The sequence below is a fragment of the Dendrobium catenatum genome, unplaced genomic scaffold (genome assembly GCF_001605985.2).
Source record: "Dendrobium catenatum unplaced genomic scaffold, ASM160598v2 fragScaff_scaffold_733, whole genome shotgun sequence".
NCBI lineage: Eukaryota > Viridiplantae > Streptophyta > Magnoliopsida > Asparagales > Orchidaceae > Dendrobium > Dendrobium catenatum.
In genome coordinates, this window is record NW_021319195.1 from 383,347 (window position 1) to 409,238 (window position 25,892).

The 25,892-nt window shown below is 39.1% G+C and overlaps 1 protein-coding gene across 1 annotated transcript; it reads left to right on the plus strand.

The window, feature by feature from the left end:
- Positions 1 to 415: 415 nt before the first annotated feature.
- LOC110102352 (transmembrane emp24 domain-containing protein p24beta2) lies at positions 416 to 25,623 on the plus strand. Its single transcript, XM_028696308.1, has 5 exons — positions 416 to 447; positions 661 to 838; positions 24,258 to 24,444; positions 24,516 to 24,623; positions 25,269 to 25,623. The coding sequence occupies exons 1-5, from the start codon at positions 416 to 418 to the stop codon at positions 25,400 to 25,402; spliced, it is 639 nt and encodes a 212-aa protein (XP_028552141.1). The 3' UTR covers positions 25,403 to 25,623.
- The last annotated feature ends 269 nt before the right edge of the window (positions 25,624 to 25,892 follow it).

Genomic DNA, 25,892 nt, shown 5'->3' on the forward strand with positions numbered 1-25,892 from the left:
CACCATTTCGTTGGCTCCTACTCCATCTGAAGGCCAATTCAGATCTTGCTCGTTTTTTTACGTTTTCTGATTTTTTTTTTCAACGAAGGTATTCGCCAATCCAGGTACTTTGTTCTTACTATTCTGATCTATGTTGCCTCAATTCCATTGGAAAACCAAAGAATCGACGAGCTCGGTATAGCTTAGAGAGCCCTAGAAGCTGATCTAATGTGTCCAATTTCTCCTGATTCCGTTGACCATGCGTCTTAATCTGACTGAAGAACTTTCTTGTAGCTCGTCTTATGATTTCTTCCCACCCTTCGCTATTTTCTGGATAGTTTGCACACGAACTTCATCTGCCGGCGTTTGATACCGGGTTCTATTGGTTTTTCTAAGCTCTGAAACTTATATGATTGTTTTCACTTTGTGTGTGCAGATGGAGACGTTTCCTTTCAATTTGGTAATTATTTTAGTGTTGGGTCTTCTGTCATGTTTGCAATCAGCTGTTGGGATTAGGATTGTGATCGACAGAGAAGAGTGCTTCTCGATAGTTTGCACACGAACTTCATCTGCCGGCGTTTGATACTGGGTTCTATTGGTTTTTCTAAGCTCTGAAACTTATATGATTGTTTTCAATTTTTGTGTGCAGATGGAGACCTTTCCTTTCAATTTGTTAATTATTTTAGTGTTGGGTCTTCTGTCATGTTTGCAATCAGCTGTTGGGATTAGGATTGTGATCGACAGAGAAGAGTGCTTCTCCCATCAGGTTCCATATGAAGGAGATACTGTTCATGTTTCATTTGTTGTGATCAAGTCTGACACTCCGTGGCATTATGGCAATGAGGGTGTGGATCTCGTGGTATGTGTTTATTATTGCTGATTTCTATGAGGCCTTTTTTGACATATTTTCCTTATGTTATGTTATGGAATAGCTATATCATTGAATGAAATGGTTCCTATTTCTTTTTGCCTCTGTTTGGTTTCAAACCGCTTTTTCAGCTCCCATCTTTGATAGCTTATAGTCGTCCACCTCTGTCATTCATTAGCATAGTTGCTGCTAGCGAGGTTGCCATGGCTTGTTGTTGTTGTTGCCACTATTTGTTCTTGTCATTGCTAGCAAGGTTAATTCTGGCAGTTGCCTCTTGTGATGTTGCCTCCAACCACAACCACCAGTTATTTTGCCAATCCCAACAAGGTCCGGTGTCTATCGAACCTCTTACTTTGTCCAATTTTATATCGATATTTATGAGAATCAACTTTATGTGCTTAACAAAAAGTAAGCGACCAAACTATTCCTAATAAATTCCTACCTCAAGTCAGCTTTTCTTTTTAACCAACTAAACATCTTATCTTCATTTAAGGCTTGTTCGTTGACTTATCTTGCATAGCCTATTATTGCCTAGCAAGCTTAGCGAAAAACTTGAACCAAACAAGCTTGTGTCTTTCTTGTCAGCTTGTTTTCACGAAAAGAGATTTGGTATTTATCTTTCTAAGTCATCCTAAGCATATAAATTTATGCCACCTAAATCCTCATATTACCTTTATACCACCTTAATGTAATTACTCTTACAAACATGCTACTTTGTTTAGCTAGTGTTATCCTAAAAGGAATATTCTATTATTATTTTTTTTAAAAGCAACTCTCAGTTTCATTTTTATTGGGAAAAAAACCTCCCAAAAATCCCTTGCTCATCAATGCTTTGAAGTTATTTTTTTGGGTGAGAGGGACACTGGTGGACATGGGAGCAATGCAACAATTGTGGTGAATTGACCTTTTGGTGCACTGGATTCCGTAGTTATAGTAAGGGATTGCTTGGTGGTAGCAGATCCTTCATTCTATTTTCTAGCGTTTGAACATTCCTGATCCATTGGCTTAGTGGTAGAAATTCTAATTCACAAAAAAAAAAAAAAACAATACACTAAGTGGAAGCATAGCTATCAAATAAGACATAATCTCGATACCTGGGCCACAGCAAGACAATTTGAAGTAGTAATGAGTTGAAACCTATTTAATCTGTTCACTACACTAACTCGACCCATTGATTCCATCCACTTCTCTAACCGATCCATTTGCTCCGTTCACTACTCTAACTTAACCTGTTCTCTTTGCTTATTGTTCTAACTCAACTCTTTTGCTCTATTCACTATTCCTCAAACTCATAACTCCAGGAGTGCTATCATCTATTGATCTAGAAAAATGGGAATGACCAATTCATATCTTTAAAATGATAATATTATGCAGCTACTTCAAAGATAACATAATGCTTCTTGGTTGGAACGAAGGTGGGCTCCTTGGTTAGTACCAAGGCGAGTTGATCATGTCACCCTTATGTTCTTAAAACACTTTTCTCGGAGTTTAGTCCGCAAAGCTTCCTTGTTATCGCTTGAGATCCCGTTTTATTGGGGATCCTAAAATCAAGCTTTAGGTCAGTATGAAGGATTTATTCTTCGGCATCATACACTAGTTTCAAGGATGAAATGATTGGAACCACAACCATGAATTTTCAGTTAGAAAGTAGCCATGTTTTGTTGTTTTAGTCTTAATTAGCTTTACATATTTGTAAATAAGTCTTCACTTTAGTCCTTTTTTAGAATCCTCGCATCTAGGCATAATGCCTAATTCTCCCCTCCTAGTCTTGTAGAACGCTAGAAGACCGGTGGACTTATTCAATCAAAGGTCTTTCATATGGATTAAGGAATCCCTGCCCCAGGGCTATTATTGTTTTGGCCATTTAACTTATCTGTTGATGTCGTCAAATACAAATTTCTTACTTCTATTGATACGGTTGGCTGTGTTTATAGATTGGTTGGTTATATTTATAGGTTCACTTGATTTTGTTCTGTCTTTTGGTTCTATTGCTCTGGCTTACTACTTATTATGTGTATTTTGTGGTTGATACTCTATTTAGGTTTGTCTATTTGTGCTGCTTTTGTTACTGAACTTTCTCAGTTGTTGGGCTTGCTGTTGCTAATATTGCTGAGGGTTAATGCTATGTCTGACTATTAATGCAGCCCTGTTGGCTTTTCTCTTGCTTGAGTATCGAAGAAAAGGAAAAATACTGTTATCATGGTGTTGATCTTGCTTAAGTTTTAGTATCATTTATATTCATTGCCTCTCTAAATTTTGGTATGGTATTTATTGTAGCATTTTGTATGCAACCAATTGAATGTAGTTAGGCACGTGACAATGAATTGTGGTTAATTTTTGTTCAGTGCCTCTCCATGTGTTCTCCTTAGTTTCATATGATAATGACTTTCGCTCTATAGTTTTGCTTGGCTTATGTTCTATGGCTATTTTAATTTTTTATTATCTTATTTTATAATATAGTGTTTATTTACATTCATTACCTCTTTAATTTGTAACTTTGTATTGAGATTTATCTATATTTATATATCATATAGTAAGGAAAAAATAGAGAAGTTTCTCTTCTGAAGACATGAAGTTAGGAGAGGGCTTCATTTTAAAATAAAATTTTATCAAAAAATTGAAACCTTATTAATGTATACTACTGATGTAATAGATAAGAGTACTTCTTGAAAAAATTAAAATTAAGAAAGAATCTCCTACTATCATTTCTCACTCTCTTTTAATCCAAATAGTTTATTGAAATACTTTTCTGTTTATTAAAAAAATTCACTCTTCTTCTTTACCTTTCAAAATCTATCAATTTATATATTACATACTATCTCTATCTTATGTGTGTTTTATGTCCACAATGAGAGAGGAAATCCTTCTTTTTCAAGTGTTGACCTCCACGTATACGCCAAATTGATGTGAGCAAAGACAAAAGTGATGATCGACAAGCGCGACGCTTCACTTAAGTGCTCAAACAACCTCTGATCGCCAAATGGACTGCGCAGTTGCGATCAAAATATCAAATTTACTCAAAAGTAGACCCCTCACAGTCAAATTGGTCGAAAACAATCAAAATCGACCACAGACACCCAAAATTGATGCGCGACGCTGCCCGAATGACGTCTGGTCGTAAAACAAAATTTGTCGTTGCGTTCAGAACATCGATAATACCCAAAAATGATTATAATATTGCCTAAATGCTTGTATGAATTTCAAGGTGGCAATGACACATTTCGAGTTGATGATGGCACAACTTTCGAGGTGTTGTCATACAAATTGAGAAATCCTTATGCTTGAATCCTGTTGAAATCCTGTATTGCCGGCTACCCATCCCTGTTTTCCACAGGAAATCCTGCTCATATCCACAGTCTTGCAAACAACGCTGAATTCATACGCCCATCCCCGCGTGTGCAAATCCACCTAGTTCATGCTCCTCTTCGCATTTTTGAAATGAGATGAAGCATCACTTCGTTCGTTTCTTCTTTCTCTCACTCACACTCTCAATGCTTCCTCATGCTTGAGCTCCAAAATTCGTAGCCCGCTTCTTCCTCCACGCTCGAACGACTTCTATCACTCTTCATTGAGCCGAACTCACGTAAGACACTCAACCTCACTTCCGTCCCTCTATAGCCGCGAGTCCTGATCGAACTTGGAGCCGCACTTCGATACACTTCACATATTCAACCTCTTTGCTTCCTTTGAACTAGCCGATCCCTTTCAGCCGAACATAAACCGGCCTTCCATTTGCCCGAACTTCTAATAACAACCCCTTTGCTGTCCTCAACCACAGCAACTCACACTCCAACAACAACTTACACTTGCATTTTTCAGCAAGCAAGAAAATTCAACCCATTTTCCCCTTCTCTTTGTTATAATTACCATTAATTATTGTTATTAGCTACTATTATTAGGTTTAGTATTATTATTATTATTATATAAAAAAACTAAAGAAAAAAAGAGAAAGATTAAAAAAAAAGAAAAATAAAAATAAAAAAAGAAGAAAGGAATGTGTTTTTATGCTTTTGTGCCTCAATCATCATCAGCGTCGCCACCTAAACACTGTTGTTGCTACCTCCTCGCTAAGGTATAACTGCATCCAAATCCTAAAAACTCCAAATCCCGCTTTCGGCTCTAGCGGCGTGCTGGGGGCCACCTATACACGCTCTGATGAGGGATTGCAACAAACACATCAGCTCGCTTGCAAGTAGCAATAGCAGATATATTGCAAGGATGATGAGTCCTTTGCGAACAAACATAAATTGGTATATGAATGAACACAGCTCACCGACAATTTACGTCAACACGCAAATGAATACGTTAGCATGCCTAAAAACAATAAAGCTTCTTGCAAACATACACAGTGCAACATACGTTGAATACGAACACCTACTAGCAATGATGGAGGATTTGTTGTAGGCACAATAATATGCCTATGAATGATAATCAACAACATGCAACAAACACTACTATTCACCTGTAAGCAGAAGAAGGTAATTCTTAGTAAAAATTATTGACCACTTATAAATTGAGGCATTAAACTTGCAGAGCTAGGCTGTCATACCAAATATCAGCTTATTTGCAAGTGACATCTAGGAGGCCCCTGATGCACTGCACAACACATCTGTCAGCAAAAATATACTCATGCAAGCTGAATATTGAAGAAAGTGATAGCATTTAACAGAAGAAATGAACTAAACAATATCATCTATACACAAAAAAATGGGACATAATGTGCTACTAAACAACGCCACTGGATCTGTAACACTCGTATAAGCAAACATAAGGCGTCTACGAGCTTCTAAATAAAATGTTGTGCACACTCAAATGACAATCATTCGCACAACAGATTAGTATCAAACACTTTCAAATGCCCTCCCACATATGCTGCAATAGGCATACTGTTTCATTCAAGCATGTCATTCAGCATTGTAATATGCATTATATTATAAAAGCGCATCGCATTTACATACAAATGTATTGCTTATACATGCATTACAACATTCAAAACACATTGTGCAAACATATCATCCAATATGTGAAGCACATTGTGTCGTAGTAGCACGTCACATTGACCCACAATTACATTATACATTACGCAAATACATCATACACCATGTTAATGCAGTAGGTCACTACACTACATATCAATACATCATGCAAGCATGATTAAGTAGTGTGCAAATGCATATGCCAACATACATGCATACATGTAATTAAATACTCGCATGGGCCCGGATAAGCATTATGTATGCACAAACATGACGTCTGAGGATGCTGCATGGGTCAAGAAGTGAACTTAAGTTCGAGTCTAATCCTTCTACGTGAATAGATAGGAGTAGACACGGCTCAAACCGTCAAACAAATATATGGTCGTGGTGCCAACCGTGATATTTGTTATATATGTTTATATTAGGCCGTCAATGCTTTTTACAAGAAAAAATCATTAATAAAGGCATGATGTTGACGATGAACCTGATCCTTCTGTTGGCAAGTAGGCAGAGTCGTCAAGGTTTGACAAACAAAATGAAATTGTCCATAATTACCCAGATTTCTATGAAAATTCAAAACTCAAAAGTGACCAAAATCTAACTATTTAAAATTGAAATAAAACACTTAAATAACTTAAAGCAAAATATCCATCCACCCGATGTGGACAAATTTGAAAATCACTTTTGCTCACAAAGAGCAAATGTCTGGTCGAGAATATTACTAGAATTCATTATCAATCTCTCTTGCCAATAAGGACATGTCACGTGTCCATTAACCTATGATTTTGCTGTCAAATGGCACCATACGTAAACAGTCATGACTGGGGTCCTCTAACCGGTGGTTTCACCACCAAATGGCACCACAGGTAAATGATTATGATTGGGATACTTTGACCAAGCGATTTTGCTGCCAAATGACACCGTTAAATTACGGTCATGGTCAGAGCCCGTATTTTCCCCAAAGTTGTTAAATTATTTTAGTGATGAATCAATAAGATATGATCAATAAGGCACAAAGCCCTCTGTTAGTTAAGGTGGATTCAAATATATCCCTTTAGGCAAATTCTCATCACAGGTCTATAAGGTACCCTTGGACGAAGCAATCCATAGCTGCTAACAAGGATCCTTCTGTTAGGTTGGGTTGACTACCTCCTTTGACTAAGTAGACTAGGGATCATGATGACCCGAGAAGACAAAACCATGAGATCTTGATCGGGTTCATTATCATTCCCCCCACCATCCACTTTAAATGCAAGGTGGTGAATTTTTTTAATTTTAAATGTTAAATTTTAAATAACTAAACATGCTGCTACTATACGTCGGATACTATATATATTTTTGATGAATAGCCTTAATCGAAAGTTATCTCTCGTTATCGAGAGGGGTAGTTAACTATAGGGGCTTGCGCCTATAGGAAACCTAAACTAAGATCATAAAGTTCTCGCAAAATGAGGGCAAATTCTCTAGGTAATGTCTTATTTAAAACCGATATATATATATATATATATATATATATATATATATATATTTTTTTTTTAATGTTTTAAAATTTTATATTAAAGGATCATGATGAAAATATTATAGTCTTATCATTTTGAAAGTTTCGTGTGAGAAATCAAATTTTAAGAAATTTTATTTCGAATTGGAGTCATTTTTGAAATCTTTTAAAAGGCATGAAGTAAAAGGTTTTGTTTTAAAATGAAGTGCTCTAATTTTTTTATGTTTAAAATCTTTTTTTATTAATTAATTGAAATGGAATGAGAGTTTTTTCCTAAAACAAGTATGGGTAAAGACAACCTAAGTACGAGTGAGTTAGTCTAAAGTCAACTAAAAAAAAGATTTTGGCTTGATTTAGTTGAAAGCAATCATTTCTTATCTGACTTTCGTAAAAATTCAATAAATTGTAATTAATTATTGTGTTAAAGGCTTGTAGTCATAAGAAATATTACTTTTTCGTTGTCACAAATAGTTATTAATTTGGTCTTTTTTGTAGCTATTAACCCCCAAGCTTACATGTCACCTACTTTTTCTGATATATGATGCATTGTTACGGTGCATGAGTGCATCAAATTATCAAGAGGTTATTATTGGGTGTTAGTTGTGATGAACTTGAAAAGCATTTTACTCTTTTTGTTCATCTACACATTGCATGGGATTTCTACTTGTATGTTGATTAATTGAAAGCTATAAGTTTTATAAAAAAATGTAGTAATCAATGCCAAAGATATAATTTTTAATGATCTCACAATAGGTTATATATGAAAGATTTAAAAGGAAGAGATATATAAATTAGTTAAGACTAGAGAGTGGATATATAAGTCTATTGCGAGACTATATTAGGACCTTTGTTAAGGATTAGAATATCAAAGAAAAATGAAAATACTATCTAAAGAGATTACTAAATGCTTTTAAAGGAGGAAATATTTTTAATAGCGTAATTAAGAAAATTATAAAGTATATTATATTTATTGATCTAATGAAATAAAGTTGAGTTAGTTTCGAATAAGATTCATAAATATGATGTTTTATGTTCAAATGTGAAAAGTATTATGCTTTGAAGAAGAGATATTAGAGGATTTTGATTAAGCGTGAAGATATTAAAGTTCTTTGAGTGCCTATTAGGATTGGAGGTCTAGAAATTTTTATCAAATTAGCTTTATTAAAAGTGAAGATATTGGGATATTAGCTAAACATTTGATTTGCACAAAAAATATAATATCATTTTAAGAAAGAGCAAATGAATGAAATTACCAATTATATATATTTATCTGAAAACAGGGAAATTGAATTTGTATTTATTCTTTGAAGTTGAGTTAGTTTTTTAACAAAATGCTTAATAGTAAAGCTTTGGAGAGTTGTAATAGATATTTTATTTTGTTTGATAATTGTTTTGAATTAATCTTAAAAGACTAAAAAGATGTCAAATAATTGAAAAAAAAAGGCTTGAAGGTTTAAGATTAGAGAAAATGTTGAAATCTGGTTATTTTTAGCACAATCTAATCGATTATTATTACAATGAAGTTATAGAAGATTGCAATGAATTTTTTTTCTCCAGGTCAATCAATTTGCTTTAAAGCTCACAAGGGTTCTTGTGTTGATCCTGAAGACACATATTTAGCACACTGCAAGAATTGATTTGTTGGGTATTTAGATGAAAATATTCTTTTCAAAGATATGGTGATGTTATAAAGGTGAAGTGTGGTAAAGCTGTGTGAATAGCAATAGAAGTTAGGGGTTTCAACATTGATCAACATCAAATTTCTATCATTACTTTTTGTTATGCATATCTTTAGTGAGATATTCAAAGTAAGTGCCTTGGTGTATGCCATTTGTGATATAGTATTGATAGAGGAATTTGGTGCTGTGTAATGGAACTGTTGATAATCAAGTTAAGATAATGTTAAGATATATATGCAGTAAAAGTAAAAAAGTGTAGAATGAGATATGATTATATTAGAGAGATGATAATATTTGTTGTTTGGTGTGTTTGTTACTATTGGTGAAACCAGATGTGAAATTGATGCGCGAGAAGTTGTAGTTATAACTTGGAAGATGTTATGGTTAAAGCTATCATTATATTTTGGAAAATCGAACTATCATTGTAGTTATAACTTCTGAACCCAATGATAATTTTGAATCACTAATCCATCTCAGACTTAGGCCTTTTGACTGATTCTTTGTGAAAGCCAATTCAACTGCTGATTTCTACCATTGTGTTACTATCTCCAAGGCAACACGAAGTTACAAGTAATTACTTTCATGTTAGAAACAAATACAATCTAAAAAGACCTGTTGGAAATCATGGTGGGAAGAGGAAGTCGCAAGAGGAAAAATAATTAAAACTTATGATTTGCTTCTTTTTGTCTCTGCCATCAGGATTTGAGAGAGATCAAATATAGCTAGGGCATCAAGTACTCTTATATGCATCTGAATTATTATTAAAGTTATGGAGATAAAACAAACCCTAAACAAAAAATCACAAACCGTAGCTTTCATTAAGCCGAATGCAGAGAGGAAAAGGAGGTCGCAAAAGTATGTTTTTAGGAACATAATTCCCAAAAAATAGGTAAGAAACCACAAGCTAAATTGTTAACGCCCAGAGGCAGGAGTCCTCCGTCAGGTTCAGGAGAACCTGACCCAGCAGACAATGAGGGGGGTCTGGCCCCCCTTGTGGGGCCTAGAAAGCTTTAGTTCAAGATGTGAGTAGAAGAAATAGAGGGAGAGATAATTAGGAAGGTTTTAATTAAAATTGGGGGGGGGGAATTATTTAGGAAAAGAGATCCAAATTGAATTCAAATTGGGGAGAGAATCAATTGAGGAAAGGGGATGATTTAGGAGGGATTTGAGGGAGCCTATTTAGGGCTAACCATATTGTATTTTCAATATTATATGATTCATGTTTAACGTAGTTTGTATTTTGTGAATTTCCAAGAGGCGTCTAGGATTTGTTGGAGAGCCGATCTACCTCTCGAATAGTAGATCAATGATATCTTGTTTGTTTTTGGAGGAGAAATCAGAAAAAAAAAGCCATTATCTTTGCATTCCTACTCTTTTCAAAATCCATCTCAAATAGACCCATTAACACCTATTGAAGATAAACTTACTTGTTATGTATGATGGAATGCAATTATGTATCTATAATGGTGGTAGATTGAACTAATGCGGAAGGATTATGGAGTAAAAATAGGTTAGACTTGGGGTAAAATTACTAGAATTATGCAAATATATTTAACACCTCATGTAGCATGTTACAAGAATGAATAGAGGAGGGTTCATTAAAAAGAATTACAAATATGTGGGATAAAGCTAACAATGAAGTTGATTATTTGTAAGATTCTATATAAACGTAGTCTCCTACATTATGAATACTTAATGTATTTCATATAGGTTTTTTTACTATACATTTAGACCGCACATTTTGTTTTTTATTCAAACTACTCAACATGGGTGGTAGTTGAACCCTCATCCCCAACATTATGTGGAAATAATACCACATTAGCTAATACTCATTGGTGTCTTCTGTTTCTTGTAGTTTCCACTTCTGAATGGATCTCAGTTGTCAGCAATTTACACAAATGAAAGCACGATTAAACAAATAATAAAGGGAGAAAAAGATGATGGTTTCTGTTCCTTGGAAGTATATAAGTTTGCCGTGACATTTGACTTCACATTCATTTATAAAGAACAAGAGTTTCATTCATTAGAAATCTAGGTTTATCATAACATTTTCACAGATCCATATATAATATAGGGCAATCATACATGACAGAAAGCTAAAAATCCCTAATAGCATAGGCCAATTGTTCATGTCGTCAGTCAACAATTTCGCTAATATGGTTTTGACCAGATAGGCATTCTAATACTTTCCTAGTTTTCCAACTCATTCATATCACTATCTTAACTTGAATACAAATGATCTTCTTCACTCTAAAGGAAAACACTCAAATGTGAGAATCCAAGGCAAATTGCACAATGTGGAGTTATTTTTTGATGGCATTCATGAAGCAATGATTCAGTTGCCACTAGCATATTTTTGAGGTTTCCGGTTGGAATCATGAAAACAGCTTCTATTAATGTAGGATGAAGATTGACAACCTGATAGGAAATACTTGAGTTCGCAAGTAACCCTAAGGTAATACTTGAGTTCGCAAGCAAATCTAAACCAAATCGGTGAACAAACAGGAACTGGAGTGCTGTCCACAGCAGGAAAAGCACAGCAAACTGCTGTTTACAGCAGTAAAACAGCAGAAATTCGGAGGAAAACTGTAGGAAAACTCAAAGCAAGACTTGTCTTCCACTAGACGATGAATAAAATAGCAAAGATACAATTGTTCTTCAATCCGAGAGGAAGAACAACTCATCAAATCTCCGGCAACGCCAAGAGCCCAAACCAAGAAACCCTAGATCTCAAATTACCAAATCTCCGGCAACTCCAAGAGCCCAAAGCAAGAAACCCTAGATCTCAAATTACAATTCTAATTCAAGATGAAAAACCTAATTCTATCATTACTCCCTAATTAAAGCTAAATGAGGGATACAAATTCCCTAAACACCCTTGTGATTCAAAATTTCCCTCATAATATTGGATTTAACTCCAATTGGGGCCCACCATGTGGTCCCCCCCCCCCCCTCGGGCCGGCCTATCACAACCTCTCCCAAAAACTCACCTTGTCCTCAAGGTGAAAGTAAGGGAATTGTTGCTTCACAATCTCATAGGGCTCCCAAGTGGCCTCGTAGTCGGGGAGATCCTTCCATTTGATCAGCACCTCTTTGTTTCCTTTTTTATCCACCCTTACCCCTTCCAGCTCCACAGGTTCCATGACCACCTCCAAATCTTTCGTCAATGATGCTGGTAATTCAGCACTAACTGCATGCTCTCATAGTGCTCTCCTCGGCTGGGACACATGGAACACCGGGTGAATGGTAGCGGAGGAGGGTAACTTTAGACGATACGCCACTGCTCCAATCTTCCCCAAGATCTCATAGGGACCAAAATACCTCGGGGCCAATTTCTGGTTCCTTCTGTGAGCCACTGATTTCTACCTGTAGGGCCTTAGCTTCAAGTACACCTTCTCCCCCACTTCATACTGTATATCTCTCCTGTGTGTATCTGTTCGTTTCTTCATGATTTGTTGTGCCCTTCCTAGATGTTTCTTTAACTTCTCCAGCACCTGGTCTCTTTCCTCTAGGTACTTCTCAACTGAAGACATCGGTGTGTTTCCCTCCCATAATGTACTAAGTGTGGGGGGGTCTCTCCCATAGAGCACTTTGAAATGGGTCATTTGGGCTGCAGAATGGTATGAAGTATTATACTAATACTCCTCCCATGGTAACCATTTAGCCCACTTTCGTGGTGTTTTTGAAGCAAAACACCTCAAGTATGTCTCCAAGCTCCGGTTTACGACCTCTGTCTGTCCATCTGTCTGAGGATGGTAGGCGGTACTTCTCTTGAGAATAGTGCCCTGCATTCTGAATAGTTTCCTCCAAAACTGACTAAGGAACACTTTGTCTCTATCGGACACAATTGATTTAGGCATCCCGTGTAATATAACCACTTCCCTGATAAAAGCTGCTGCCATGGATACTGTGGTGTACGGATGTCGTAGGAGGATGAAATGTGCATACTTACTGAGTCGGTCCACCACTATCAAAATGACTGTGAATCCTTATGAGCGGGATAGGCCGTCGATGAAATCCATAGAAACTTCCTCCCATACTCTATTTGGAAGTGTCAATGGTTGGAGTAACCCTCCTGGTGCCATTGCCATGTATTATTTCTCTGGCACGCCTCATACATTTCCACCATCTCCTCCACATCCTTATGCATCCCCTTCCTGTAGAGCTCAGCTACTAACCTCATGTATGTCTTATGCACTCTTGAATGGCCTCCAACTACGCTGCTATGAAACTCCTGCAACAAGTGAAGAATATGTATGGAAGTTCGTGGCATCATGAACCTTCCTTGATACAATAGTCTCTCCCCCTCAATGCAGTAACCAGGATAACTACTCTTGTCTTTCCTCATATCCTCCATGATCTTTCCCAATTCTTCATCTAACATGCTTTCTTCCTTAATGGCCCACCAGTCGACCATCAATGGTACAAACAGAGCTAATTTCTGGAGCTCCCCCACACATCTGGATAGGGCGTTAGCTGCTTTATTTTTCAAACCAGGTTTGTACTAGATCTCGAAATTGTAGCCCAACAGTTTGGATAGCCACCGTTGATGCTCCTCAGTCACTATCATTTGCTCCAAGAGGTACTTTAAACTCCTCTGATCAGTCTGGACAATGAAGTGTTGACCCAAAAGATAGGGGCGCCACTTCTGAATAGCCAAGATAATTGCCATTAGCTCCCTCTCGTACACTGACTTCAGTCTTGCCCTGGTTGATAGCACTTGACTGAAGTATGCTACAGGCCTGTGGTTCTGCATCAACACTGCTCCCAACCCATATCCTGATGCATCGGTCTCTACAACAAAGGCCTGGCTGAAATTTGGAAGAGCTAGAACAGGAACAGTGGTCATGGCTTTCTTCAACCTCTAAAAGGCCTGGGTTGCTGCATCTCCGCAAGAAAAGTTGTCTTCTTCAACTGCTCAGTCAAAGGCCATGCAATGGTACCATACCCCTTCACGAACTTCCTGTAATAGCCAGTCAATCCTAGGAAATCCCTCAACTCTCTTATGTTCCTAGGTAGTGGTCATTTCTATATTGCCTCAATTTTAGTTTGGTCTGCCGCCACTCCTTGGGATACCACATGTCCCAAATATTTCACATTGGACTGAGGAAAACTATATTTCTTCAGGTTGGCTCTCAGTTGAAGCTCCTGCTATACTTCTAAGACCATCGTCAATTGTTCCAAGTGCTCCTCCCCCGTCTTGCTGTATACCAGAATGTCATCAAAGAAGTCCAGGACAAACTTCCTGAGGTACGACTGGAACACCTTGTTCATCAAGGACTGAAATGTAGCAGGAGCGTTAGTCAACTCAAAGGGCATTACCAGAAATTCATAATGCCCTTCATATGTCCTGAACGTTGTCTTTGGAACATCTGCCTCCCATATTTTGATCTGATGGTATCCGGATTTTACGTCCAGCTTGGAAAACATCACTGCCCTATGTAGCTCGTCCAATAACTCATCAATCACCAGAATTAGGAACTTGTCTGGTACAATGCCCCTATTCAGTGCCCTATAATCCGCACAGAATCTCCAACTCTCATCCTTCTTCTTGACTAGGAGAACTGGACTAGAAAAAGGGCTGACGCTGGGTCTGATGATCCCCGCCTCCAGCATTTTCCGGATCAACTTCTCAATCTCATCTTTCTGAATTTGTGGGTAACGGTAAGGGCGAACGCTGATCGGTGTCTCCCCTTCTTTCAAAGTAATGGCGTGCTCCAACTCCCTTCGAAGAGGTAAACCCTGGAGATTGAAAAATCTCACTGAACTGGTCTATGAGCGGCTGCACTGAAGATGGGACATTACCTTCTTCCTCTAGTCTGACCCCTTCTAGGCAGTGCAATTCCACTAAGTAGCCTCCTCCCTCCTGAAGGGTTCTGATTAGGGATTTGAGAGAAACCCTAGCTTTGGTCAGCCCAGCATCACCTTGAATCATCCTCATTCTTCCCCCCATCACCAGCTCCATCCTCAGTGTGCCCAAGTTGATCTTGGTCTCCCCCAATGTCTGTAACCATTTCATCCCCAGGATGACGTCAGTGCTCCCCAATTCCAAGGGAAGGAAGTTCACCCTCACTTGGATCTCCTGAATCTTCAGCACCACCCCTCTACAAACTCCTCTACCCATTTCCACCTTCCCCGTGCCCATTATCACCTCATAACCTCCGGTATCCACTAGCTCCATCCCTTACAACTCAACGATCTGGTTGGAAATGAAATTGTGGGTTGCCCCACTGTCAATCAACACCACCACCTCACAGTCATCTATCTCTCCTTTTACTTTCATAGTGTGACTCGGAGTAAATCCCACTACAGAGTTCAGAGAGACTTCTTCCACATCCAGGTGTAACTTCTCCTCCTCCTCTCCAGATCTGCTCGCACCTCCCTCATTTTCCTCGTCTTCACAGACAAGAAAAACCTGAAGAGTTCGGTCCTTGCACCTATACCCCGGCATGTACTTCTCATCACATCTGAAGCACAACCCCTTGGCCTTCTTATCCTACATCTCATTCTCTGTCAACTTTTTGAATTGCCCCTCATTCCCCCCTCCAGTTTTCTCCTTTGTTGCTTCCTTCAGACCCCCTTGCATCGCCCCTTTTGATGGTAAGAATGTGGTCGTCATCTTGTATAATCTCCCTGAGTAGTTCCCTCGAGCTCCTCTTTCTGATTTCTTTTGATCTTCCACTAACTGCGCCAGCTCCATAGCCTTTCCTAGGTTCCTCGGCTCCAGCACCCTGAATGTTGTTCGTATCTCAGGTTTAAGCCCCTTCATGAAGTTCTCTTCCATGGCTGACTCTGAAATGTGATCCAATATGCTAGCCAAGTACTCAAACTTGTCCCAGTAGTCAGCCACGGTCCCCTCCTGATAGAAGTCTCCTCCCCCATCGGCTCGAAAATGCTCCAATAAGCAATCTTTAAACTCTCTCCAGCTTCGGATGGGCTCCCTCCTGTCATGCCACTGATACCAGGCCAAGGCTTTTCCTTCCAAACACAATCCCACCGCCGTTAGCTTCTCTTCCTTTGTCAACCCGTTGACAGCGAAGTAACGCTCCACCTTGAGATCCAACCATGGCTGTCTTCACCCTTAAAGACGGGCATCTTCAATTTCCTTACCCATGGGTCTCCTCCGTGTCCCCTGTATCCTCCATAACCTCTCATCCCTCGAAGATAAGGTGCTCCCTCCCCAACTGTCACGATCTTCCCTCTGGCGATTATACCCGAACCATTCATCATATTCCCCTCTTCTCCATTCAAAATCAGCACCTCGGCGATGGAATTCTTCCTTTCTCCCGATGAAATCAGCACCCCTCCGGTCATTTCCCAAACTCATATCTTCTCTAGAAAGTGGCTCTAGAGGTGGCATGTCATCCTCCCCCTCAATGATCTCCACTTCCGGATTTCTCCTTCCCCTAAACGGGTTTGGATTTTCTCCTACACCATGGCCTCTGGTGGTCTCTCTTGCTTCCGATGTCGTAGGATTTGTCTTCAACTCAAACAGTTTCTTCAACATTTCTTCCATCACTATGAATTTCCCCTCTATCCTCTCATTGTTGGAGGTGATTTGAGTTTGAAAGTCAAAGAACTTTACCTCAAGATCCGATTTTAGTTGACCGATCTCACCTTCCAAGATCTCTACCTTCTTCCTGGCCATCTCTCTTCCCAAGAATCACGAAGATCTTCTGGAAAACAAAAACTCCGCTGAAATTTCAGGATTTCAGCCACCAACGGTCCCAAAACGATGTTCTGATACCAATTTGATAGAAAATATTTGAGTTCGCAAGTAACCCTAAGGTAATACTTGAGTTCGCAAGCAAACCTAAATCATATCGGTGAACAAACAGCAACTGGACTGCTGTCCACAGCAGGAAAAGCACAGCAAACTGCTGTTTACAGCAGTAAAACAGCAGAAATTCGGAGAAAACTGTAGGAAAACTCAAATCAAGATTTGTCTTCCACTAGACGATGAATAAAATAGCAAATATACAATTGTTCTTCAATCCGAGAGGAAGAACAACTCTCCAAATTTCCGGCAACGCCAAGAGCCCAAAGCAAGAAACCCTAGATCTTAAATTACAATTCAAATTCAAGATGAAAACCTAATTCTATCATTGCTCCTTAATTAAATCTAAAGGAGGGATACAAATTCCCTAAACACCCTTATGATTCAAAATTTTCCTCCTAATATTGGATTTAACTCCAATTGGGGCCCACCATGTGGTCCCCCCCTCCTTTTCCTTGCTTGTTCGGCCAGCAGTAAACCAGGACCGGTCCAACTGGCCCCTCCTGGGCCGGCCTATCACAACCCCTCCCCATACCCTGTACTAATGTGGAAGCTCTATGTACTAGGCTTCCCTTTTTTTAGAGCTATCTTTTGGTTGAAACTTCATACCACTTATTGTATCATGATCATTAGCATTGACAGGTTTTCGCTTTTGTCCTTTGGCGCAGAACATAACAGCTAATGAGCATAATATTTTATTTAGTTTTCTACTGACTAATTTGGTTTGTAAATGCAATTATTTTCTTGCTGTCCAAGTGAAGGCTATATCCATTCGCAGATAATACGTTAATCTTTTCTTCTAGTGGAGTGGCCGTTTAATTTTTTTCATCCTTGAAGCTCTTCCAATTGTTTCTTTCATATATTTGTGCTTCAGTTGTGATAACAAGTTTTGTCCTCTCTGCTTTTGTTTCATTCCTTCATTTTTGAGATAATTAGTTAGTCAAGCTTTCCGTTGTGCCAGTTAATACGTGGAATCTAACTTTTTTCAAATGAATGCAAATGTATTTGGTTGGTTTGAAGAAGATTGTTGGACTTGATGATCAAAACAGCACGCAAGAATATAAAAAATAGCAACTTATTCCAAATAGATACCAAAATAACACCATGAGAGCTATTTTTACTAATTTCCAAGCAAAATATGATAATATACAAGTTTATTCATAGTCTGAGAGGTGAATCGTCTCTCCCACAATTCCTAGCAGTTTCTAGGAACCCAAACATCTTACAAAAATTATTGCGGAAATTCAAAACATAACATCCCCCCTAACCCTTCATGATATCCCGCGTTAAACAACTAAAATCCCGTAATAAATACCTCTTACATCCTTTCCAAAGAGCTCCCCCCCACCCAAAAAGCCTCTTCTCCTATAGGTGATAAAGGAGGTCCTAGGCCACACCTAGGCAGCTGGATTATTGCCTGCCTGGGCAACTGGGCTATTGCCAGCCACATCAACACACCCTTCCCAAAAAATCACCTTGTTGTCCTCAAGGTGAAAATTGAAAAACCTTTTTTTGGATGGTACTGAGGGCCCCCATGTCGCCTTATACTTTGATAATTCCTTCCACTTGATCAGCACCTCCCTGATCCCTTTGTCTCATTGGCGCACCCCTTTCATCTCCAGTGATTCTAATATCACCTCCATATCCTCTGACACTGTGGCCGGTAGTGCGGTTGAGGGTGTGTGGTTTCCAATGATTCGTCTCAGTTGCAATACATGAAATACGGGATGGGTGGCTAAGATTGATGGCAACCGTAGGCGATATGCTGTTGCGCCAATGTGCTTCATTACCACGTAGGGCCCAAAGTAACTGGGGGAGAACTTCTCATTTCTTCATCGAGTCAAAGTCCTATGTCCGTAAGGCCTGATTTTCATATAAACCTTATCCCCAACCTCAAAATGCATGTCTCTCCTATGTCCATTCGCCTGCTTCTTCATGATTTACTATGTTCTTCGTAGATGTTCCTTCAATTATGCCAAAATACGGTATCTTTCTCTCAAGTACTGCTCCATTGATGACACTGGTGTGTTGTCATGCCCATAATGTATCAGATGAGGCGGATCCTTCCCATATATAATTTTAAATGACGTTGTCTATGCTATTTTATGATATGAAGTGTTATACCAATATTCTACCCAGGCTACTCATTTGGCCCACATTTTTTGTGTATATGATACAAAGAAACAAATATAAGTCTTTACACTGCGATTCACCACCTTTGTTTAACCATCCATCTAGGGGTGGTAAGTTGTACTCCACTTTAGGATAGTCCCTTGTATCTTAAATAACTCACTACATAAGTGGTTCAAAAAGTCCTTGTCCCGATCGGACATAATGGCCTCAGGTATGCCATGCAAACAGACCACCTCTCTAATAAATGCGGCTACCACTGACACCGTGGTGTATGGGTGGCGTAAGGAACGAAATGAGCATATTTGCTCAATCTGTCCATAACCACTAGAATCATAGTGAACCCGTCTGATCTAGGTAGTCCATCAATGAATCCATAGTCATCTCTTCCCACACCATCTCAGGTAATGCTAAAGGTTGTAGAAGATAACCTGGAGCCATAGCCAAGTATTTGTGTCTCTGCACACATCACAACTAACTACCAACTCTTCTACACCCTTATGCATACCCGCCCAGTATAGCTCCGCTGCCAGTCTATGATATATCTTCTGAACTCCTAAATGTCTCTAATAGTTGTGCCATGAAACTCCTACAACAAGTGAGGGATGTGTGGCAATGTCCTCGAAAGCATAAACCACTTCTGGTATATCAGTTTCTGACCCATCAAAGAGTAACCAGGATAGTTATCCTTATTTTGCAGTAAGTTTCCTCTGATCTTACTTAGCTTCTCTCATGCTTCAAGGCCTCCCATTCCACCACCATTGAAACATATAGAGCCATAACCTAAGGGCCTTCATTACGCCTGGAGAGAGCATATGAAGCTTTATTTTCTAGCTCGAGCTTGTACTGGATCTCGAAGTCATAACCCAACAACTTGGAAAGCCACCACCGATGCTCCTCTGTCACCATCATCTGCTCTAACATGAACTTCAAACTTCTCTGGTCGGTCCTGACTATGAAGTGTCACCCCAACATGTAAGGTCGTCACTTCTATATTACCAACACTATTATTATCTGCTCCCTTTCATACATTGATTTTAGTTTGGCCTAATCGGTCAATACTTGGATGAAATAAGCTATGGGACTCTAACTTTTGCATGAGAACAGTTTCCACTACAAACGACTGGCTGAAATTTGGTAGTGCGAACATAGGGGTACTTGTCATGACTTTCATCAGTTGCTCAAATGTCAGGGTGGCTGCCAACCCCCCATTTGAAACTATCATTCTTCAGTTGTTTTGTCAACGATCATGCTATAGAACTGTATCCCTTCACAAATTTTATGTAGTACCCTGTGAGTCCGAAGAACCCCCTCAAATCCTTCATGTTTTTTGTTAAGGGCCACGCTAACATAGTCTCTATCTTGGAAAGATCTGCAGCTACTCCTAATTTGGGCGCCACATGTCACTAACACGACCCTCAAGTGCTTCACATGCTCTGCCTCAAACCAATTATACACCAAACATCATCGAAGAAAATCAATACGAACTTGTAGAGGTAAGGCTGGAATACCTTATTCATAAGCGATTAGAAGATAGTTGGGGCGTTGGTAAACCCAAAATGCATCACTAAGGACTCGTAGTGGCCTTCATGAGTCCTAAAGGAAGTCTTTTGGATGTCAGCGGGCCACATTCTAATTTGATTGTATCCCAATTTTAGATCAATCTTGGAGAACATAACCACTCGATATAACTCATCCAATAACTCATCAATGACCGATATAGGAAACTTATCCAACAATGTTTCCTTATTCAAAGCCCGGTAATCTACATAAAATCTCCAACTACCATCCTTCTTCACCAACAACACATGACTGGATAAGGAACTAACACTAGGATGAATGATCTGAGCCTCTAACTTATCCTTGATCAGTCTCTCAACTTCATCCTTCTGAACCTGTGGGTACTGATAGGGTTGAACACTAATAAGGGATACCCCCTCCTTTAGGATGATGGCATGCTCATGATCCCTTGGGGGAAGTTGGCCTTGAGGCAGTTGGAACATCTCACCGAATTGTTGTAGGAGCGGCTGGACTATCTCTGGAACTTCCTCCTCTTTATCCATGCTTCCCCTTCCCTCGAGGCTCTAGTGCTCCACCAATAATCTCATCTCTGCTCCCCGGATTGCCCTCACCATGGTCTTAAGAAAAACTCTAGTTTTGGATAGGTTAGAATCCCCCTTGATCCTCACCTTCCTCTCTCTCATCATGAATTCCATAATCAATGCTTTCCAGTCCACCTTGGGTTCCCTCAATATCTGCAACCACTTAATGTCTAAAATTACATTTGTGCTCCCTAACTCCCAGGGAAGAAAAATTTTCTTCACCTAAATCTCCTGTAGTGTCACCATCAATCATGGGCAGATGCATTTACTCTTCTGCATCTTCCATGTTCCCATCATCACCCAAAACAGCATGTTTGATTAGCTTTAGCCCCAATTGGCACACCACCTAGTTGGAGATAAAGTTGTGGGTCACCCCACTGTCAACCAGAACTACCACTAATTCTCCTCTTATTTATCCCTCACCTTCATGATGTGATTTGAGGTAAACCCATCATTGAGTTTAGGGAGACCTTCGTCACATTCAGGTGCAAATATCCCTCCTCCTCATCACTGACTGTAAGTACCTGCAGCGAACGGTCCTTGTAGAGGTGGCCCAGTTCAAGCTTCTCATCACAACAAAAACACAATCCCCTAGCCCGATTCTCTTGAACCTTTGCCTCAGTCAGTCACTTGAAATTTCCCCCCTAGTCGTGCTTCCAATCCCATATCCTTGGGTACTTCTCTCTAAATGGGCACAGATTATACCCTTGGTTACCAAAAAATAGTCATCGTTTGGCATGAAGCTCCCAAACTGTTGCCCCTCGCTGCTTCTCTCGAGTGAGTTTTTGTCCTCCACCAATTGGGCTAATTCCATAGCCTCCCCCAACCCACCTGGCTTCAATAATCGGACAACCACCTTGATCTCTTGCTTAAGTACTTTCATGAAATTTTCCTCCAACACTATCTCAGAAAGCCTCCCCAATTGGCTAGAAAGGTGCTCAAACCTCTCCCAATAATCCATCATTGTCCATTCCTGAACTAGAGCAAAGAACTGCTTATAGAAGTCTCATTCCTGATTGGTTCGGAAACGTTCTAATAAACTATCTTTGAACTCTCCCACTATCGGATTGGTTTTCTCATGTCTCTCTACTAATACCAAGACAAGGCCTTGCCCTCCAAGCATAAAGTCGCCGTCGTGAGTCTCTCCTCCTCCGTTAGCCTATTCAATGCAAAGTACCTTGCCACCCTATAGATCCACCGTTGAACATATTCCTCCTAAAAAATGGGCATCTTCAGCTTTCTTACTCTCGGATCCCCTCCACCCCAACTTCCTCTTCCACCTTCTACTCCTTCCATATAGTGATTGTTGTGATCTCTCCATTGTTCTCTTCCACTCATCCTCCTTTCATAAATATCTTCCTCAAAATCAACCCTCCTTATTTCTTCCTCCCAATTTCTCTTCATGCTATATCCTTCACTCATTTCCCTCTTGGTTATCGGTTCAAGAGGTGGCATATTTTCCCTGTCTCCCAGGATTTCTACCTCTCGATCATCCCTCATTGTGCCAATATTGAGGTTTCCCCCACTTCATTGGCTAGCGGCCGGTGCCCTTGCCTCCGATGTTGCCGGTTGGGTGTGAAGCTTCAATATTTTCTTCATCACGCCCTCTAGGTTAGAAAACATTCCTTTCATGGATGAAATCATTTCCTCAACTTCAGATTTGAATTGACCACTATGATGCACCGACACATCTCCTCAAAGAGGCGTGCAGTGTCTGACACCGTGTCCGACATGACACTCGCCCGACACTCCTCCGACACGTGTCAGACATACTGAAAACGTGTCCGATTAATAAATATTAAATACAAATTGGACACGCGTGTCTTAAATATTTTATAAATTTTTTTAAATATAATTTCTTTTATTTGGCTGGATTTAAAATAAATTTCTTATTTCATATCCACAACACCAAATCAACGTCCGCACTTAATATTCAATCATCGAATGTTCTCATTTTCATTTCTTTTTGGCAGTGAAGGTATTTTCATCTCCTCTCTCGGTGACTAATAAACAGCATCGATGCCTGACTCTCGACATTCTAATAATAATCATTTTTAGCACAAATTTTAGTTAAATGACTTATTATTTTCAAATTATTTTTTAAATTATACTTATTTAATTTTTATACACTATTTTTTAAATATAAAAACTATAATAACGTGTCCAACCCGTGTCAGTGTCCTATATTTTCAATAACTGACGTGTCCCGTGTCCGTGTCGTGTCGTGTCCGTGTCGCCGTGTCTGTGTCTGTGCATCATAGATTGACCAACTTCTCCTTCCAGTTTCTCTTCCAAAGCATTCACTTTCTTCGACGTTATAGGCCCCTTGATAGGACTTGATGATCAAAACTAAACCCTAAATAATATAAAAAACAACAACTTACTTCAAATAGATCAAGAAATAACATCAAGAGAGCTATTTTTATTAATTTCCAAGCAAAGTTAGACAATATATAAGTTGATTCACTGTTCTAAAGGTGAATCACATCTCCCTTAATTCCTAGCCGTTATTAGGAACCCAATCACCTCACAAAAACTGCTGCATAAATTCAAAACATTACGTCCCCCCTAACCCTCTATAATCTCCCCCTTTAAATAGCCCAAATCCCCTAATAAATGCCTCTAACATCTTTCTCAAAGAGTTCCCCCCCAAAGCCTCTTCTCCTATAGTTGATAAAAGAGATTCTGGGTCAGCTGGGCTGCTGCCAGCCGCATCAGCTTCTTTGTGTATAATAATTAAAAAGTAAATGTTTGGAAACTTGTATTTGATAGAGAGTTAAATATGAATAAAGTAGTAACTTGAAACTGTGGTTTTTGTGGAAACAAATGCATATAACAGATTGATATTTGCCTGGATCTCGCACAATACATAGTGGAGTTACTAATGTTAAAAACAATACTTGATACACTTGAACATGATGCACACAAATCATGTTTTTTGGACAGCTCGTACTATGATAAAATTATGCTCTCCTTAGGCCACATTTTATATGCCTGCTCGTTTATATTCTCTGGAATATCATCTATTGAAATGTCGTGTGTATACTGCCTTTGAAATCATGTTATGTGTATGTAATATGGTGGGTTGGCTACTGGTGGAAACCATGGCTTTTCTCAAAAACGTTTATGCTCTCATTAACTGGAACCACTTGTCAAATTGCAAATAATGAGTGCTATCTTTTAAGATAAGAATTTTCTACTTTCCTTATTGAATTTAAGAATTTTATCTGATAATTTTTTATCGATAGGTGAAAGATCCCTCTGGCAATCAAATTTATGATTTTCGTGACAAGATAAGTGATAAATTTGAATTCATAGTTCGGAAGAAAGGTCTTCATCGCTTTTGCTTCACCAACAAGTCTCCATATCATGAAACAATAGATTTTGATGTTCATGTTGGCCACTTCACATATATGGAGCAACACGCAAAGGATGGTAAGTTCTGCAGGCTTACCAGTTTCTTCATTCCATCATTCTCATCTTATGCTGTACTGAAAAATATGCAGAGCACTTCTCCCCTCTGCTCGAACAAATCAACAAGTTAGAAGAATCTCTCTACAACATTCAGTTTGAGCAGCATTGGCTAGAGGCTCAGACCGAACGTCAAGCACTTGGTAGATCTCTTTTGGTCTTAAATTTAAAACATTTTTTTTTCATCTAATCATCTTAAAGAAGCTTCAAACTCCTAATTTTTTTAAGATGAGTATATTATCTAAAAGTTGATTGGTTATTCATATATTGTTTTTATCTTAAAGTGAATATAAGAGTTTTAATATCCATCATGATTAAACTTTGATCAGATGCAGAGCATCTTAGTTAAATTATTCTTTTGGCATATGTTAATTAGTTTGTTGCAAGTTTGTTTAGGGTTGTCAAAATCGGGTCACGAGTCGGGTTCGGGTCCAATCTAAAACTCTGACCCGACTGTTCGGAAAAACGGGTCGATTTTTCAAACCCGAACCCAGCCCGCTAAGTTTGTTATAGGATTCTAGAATATTTTTGATTTCTCTAGGTTTCTCTAGGCTTTTCTTAGTAGCTTATAAATATATCAGCTGTACGAAGAAAGAGGGAATGAATATATTTTTGGGAATTTAGCAGTGCCGTCACTGTTTATGTGTTCTAGTTCCGAGGAGCTTTATTTGAAATACTTCATCCAATGATCTCCCTACATCATGATCCCCAATTTTTATTTGTTTTTCATGTCCAAAGAGCATTCTATTGCCAATTTTATACAACTAACTGAAATATTTGGTGTGCAGTGAATGAAGGGATGAGCAGACGTGCAATCCATAAGGCGCTTTTTGAATCTGCAGCACTGATTGGAGCTAGTGTTCTGCAAGTCTATCTCCTCCGGCGCCTTTTTGAGAGAAAGCTTGGAACCTCTAGGGTTTAGGCACACAGGACAGGAGCTTGCATCTTTATCTGAATTCCTAGTCTTCTCCAAACCTCTTGACTTAGTTTTGTGGTTTCTCATAGCAAATGAGCATCTTTCAAGGAATATGCACGTCTTGTTTGGCTTTTTTCAGTGCTTCCCTTGTATAATAACCAGGTACTTCATGTAATTTCTCTTTTGGTTGCTAAGTAAATGAGAAGTTAGATACTTGTCACCAGAAATTTCACAGGATAATTACATCAAGAAGGCAGGTCAACAGACCGCTGATGCCAGCAGCCTATCACACGAGAAATTATTGTGCGGAGACAGAATGCGGAATGTCATCCAGAGACCAACCAGAATGTGCCACGTCAACGGTACCGAGCCGCGGTACCGAGCAGTACTGAGCCGAGGTACCGAGTACATGGGTGATGTGGCCATTCTGGTTAGTCTCCGGACGGCGTTCGACATCCACATAAAAAAATGTTTCCTATCAAACACACCCTCCTTG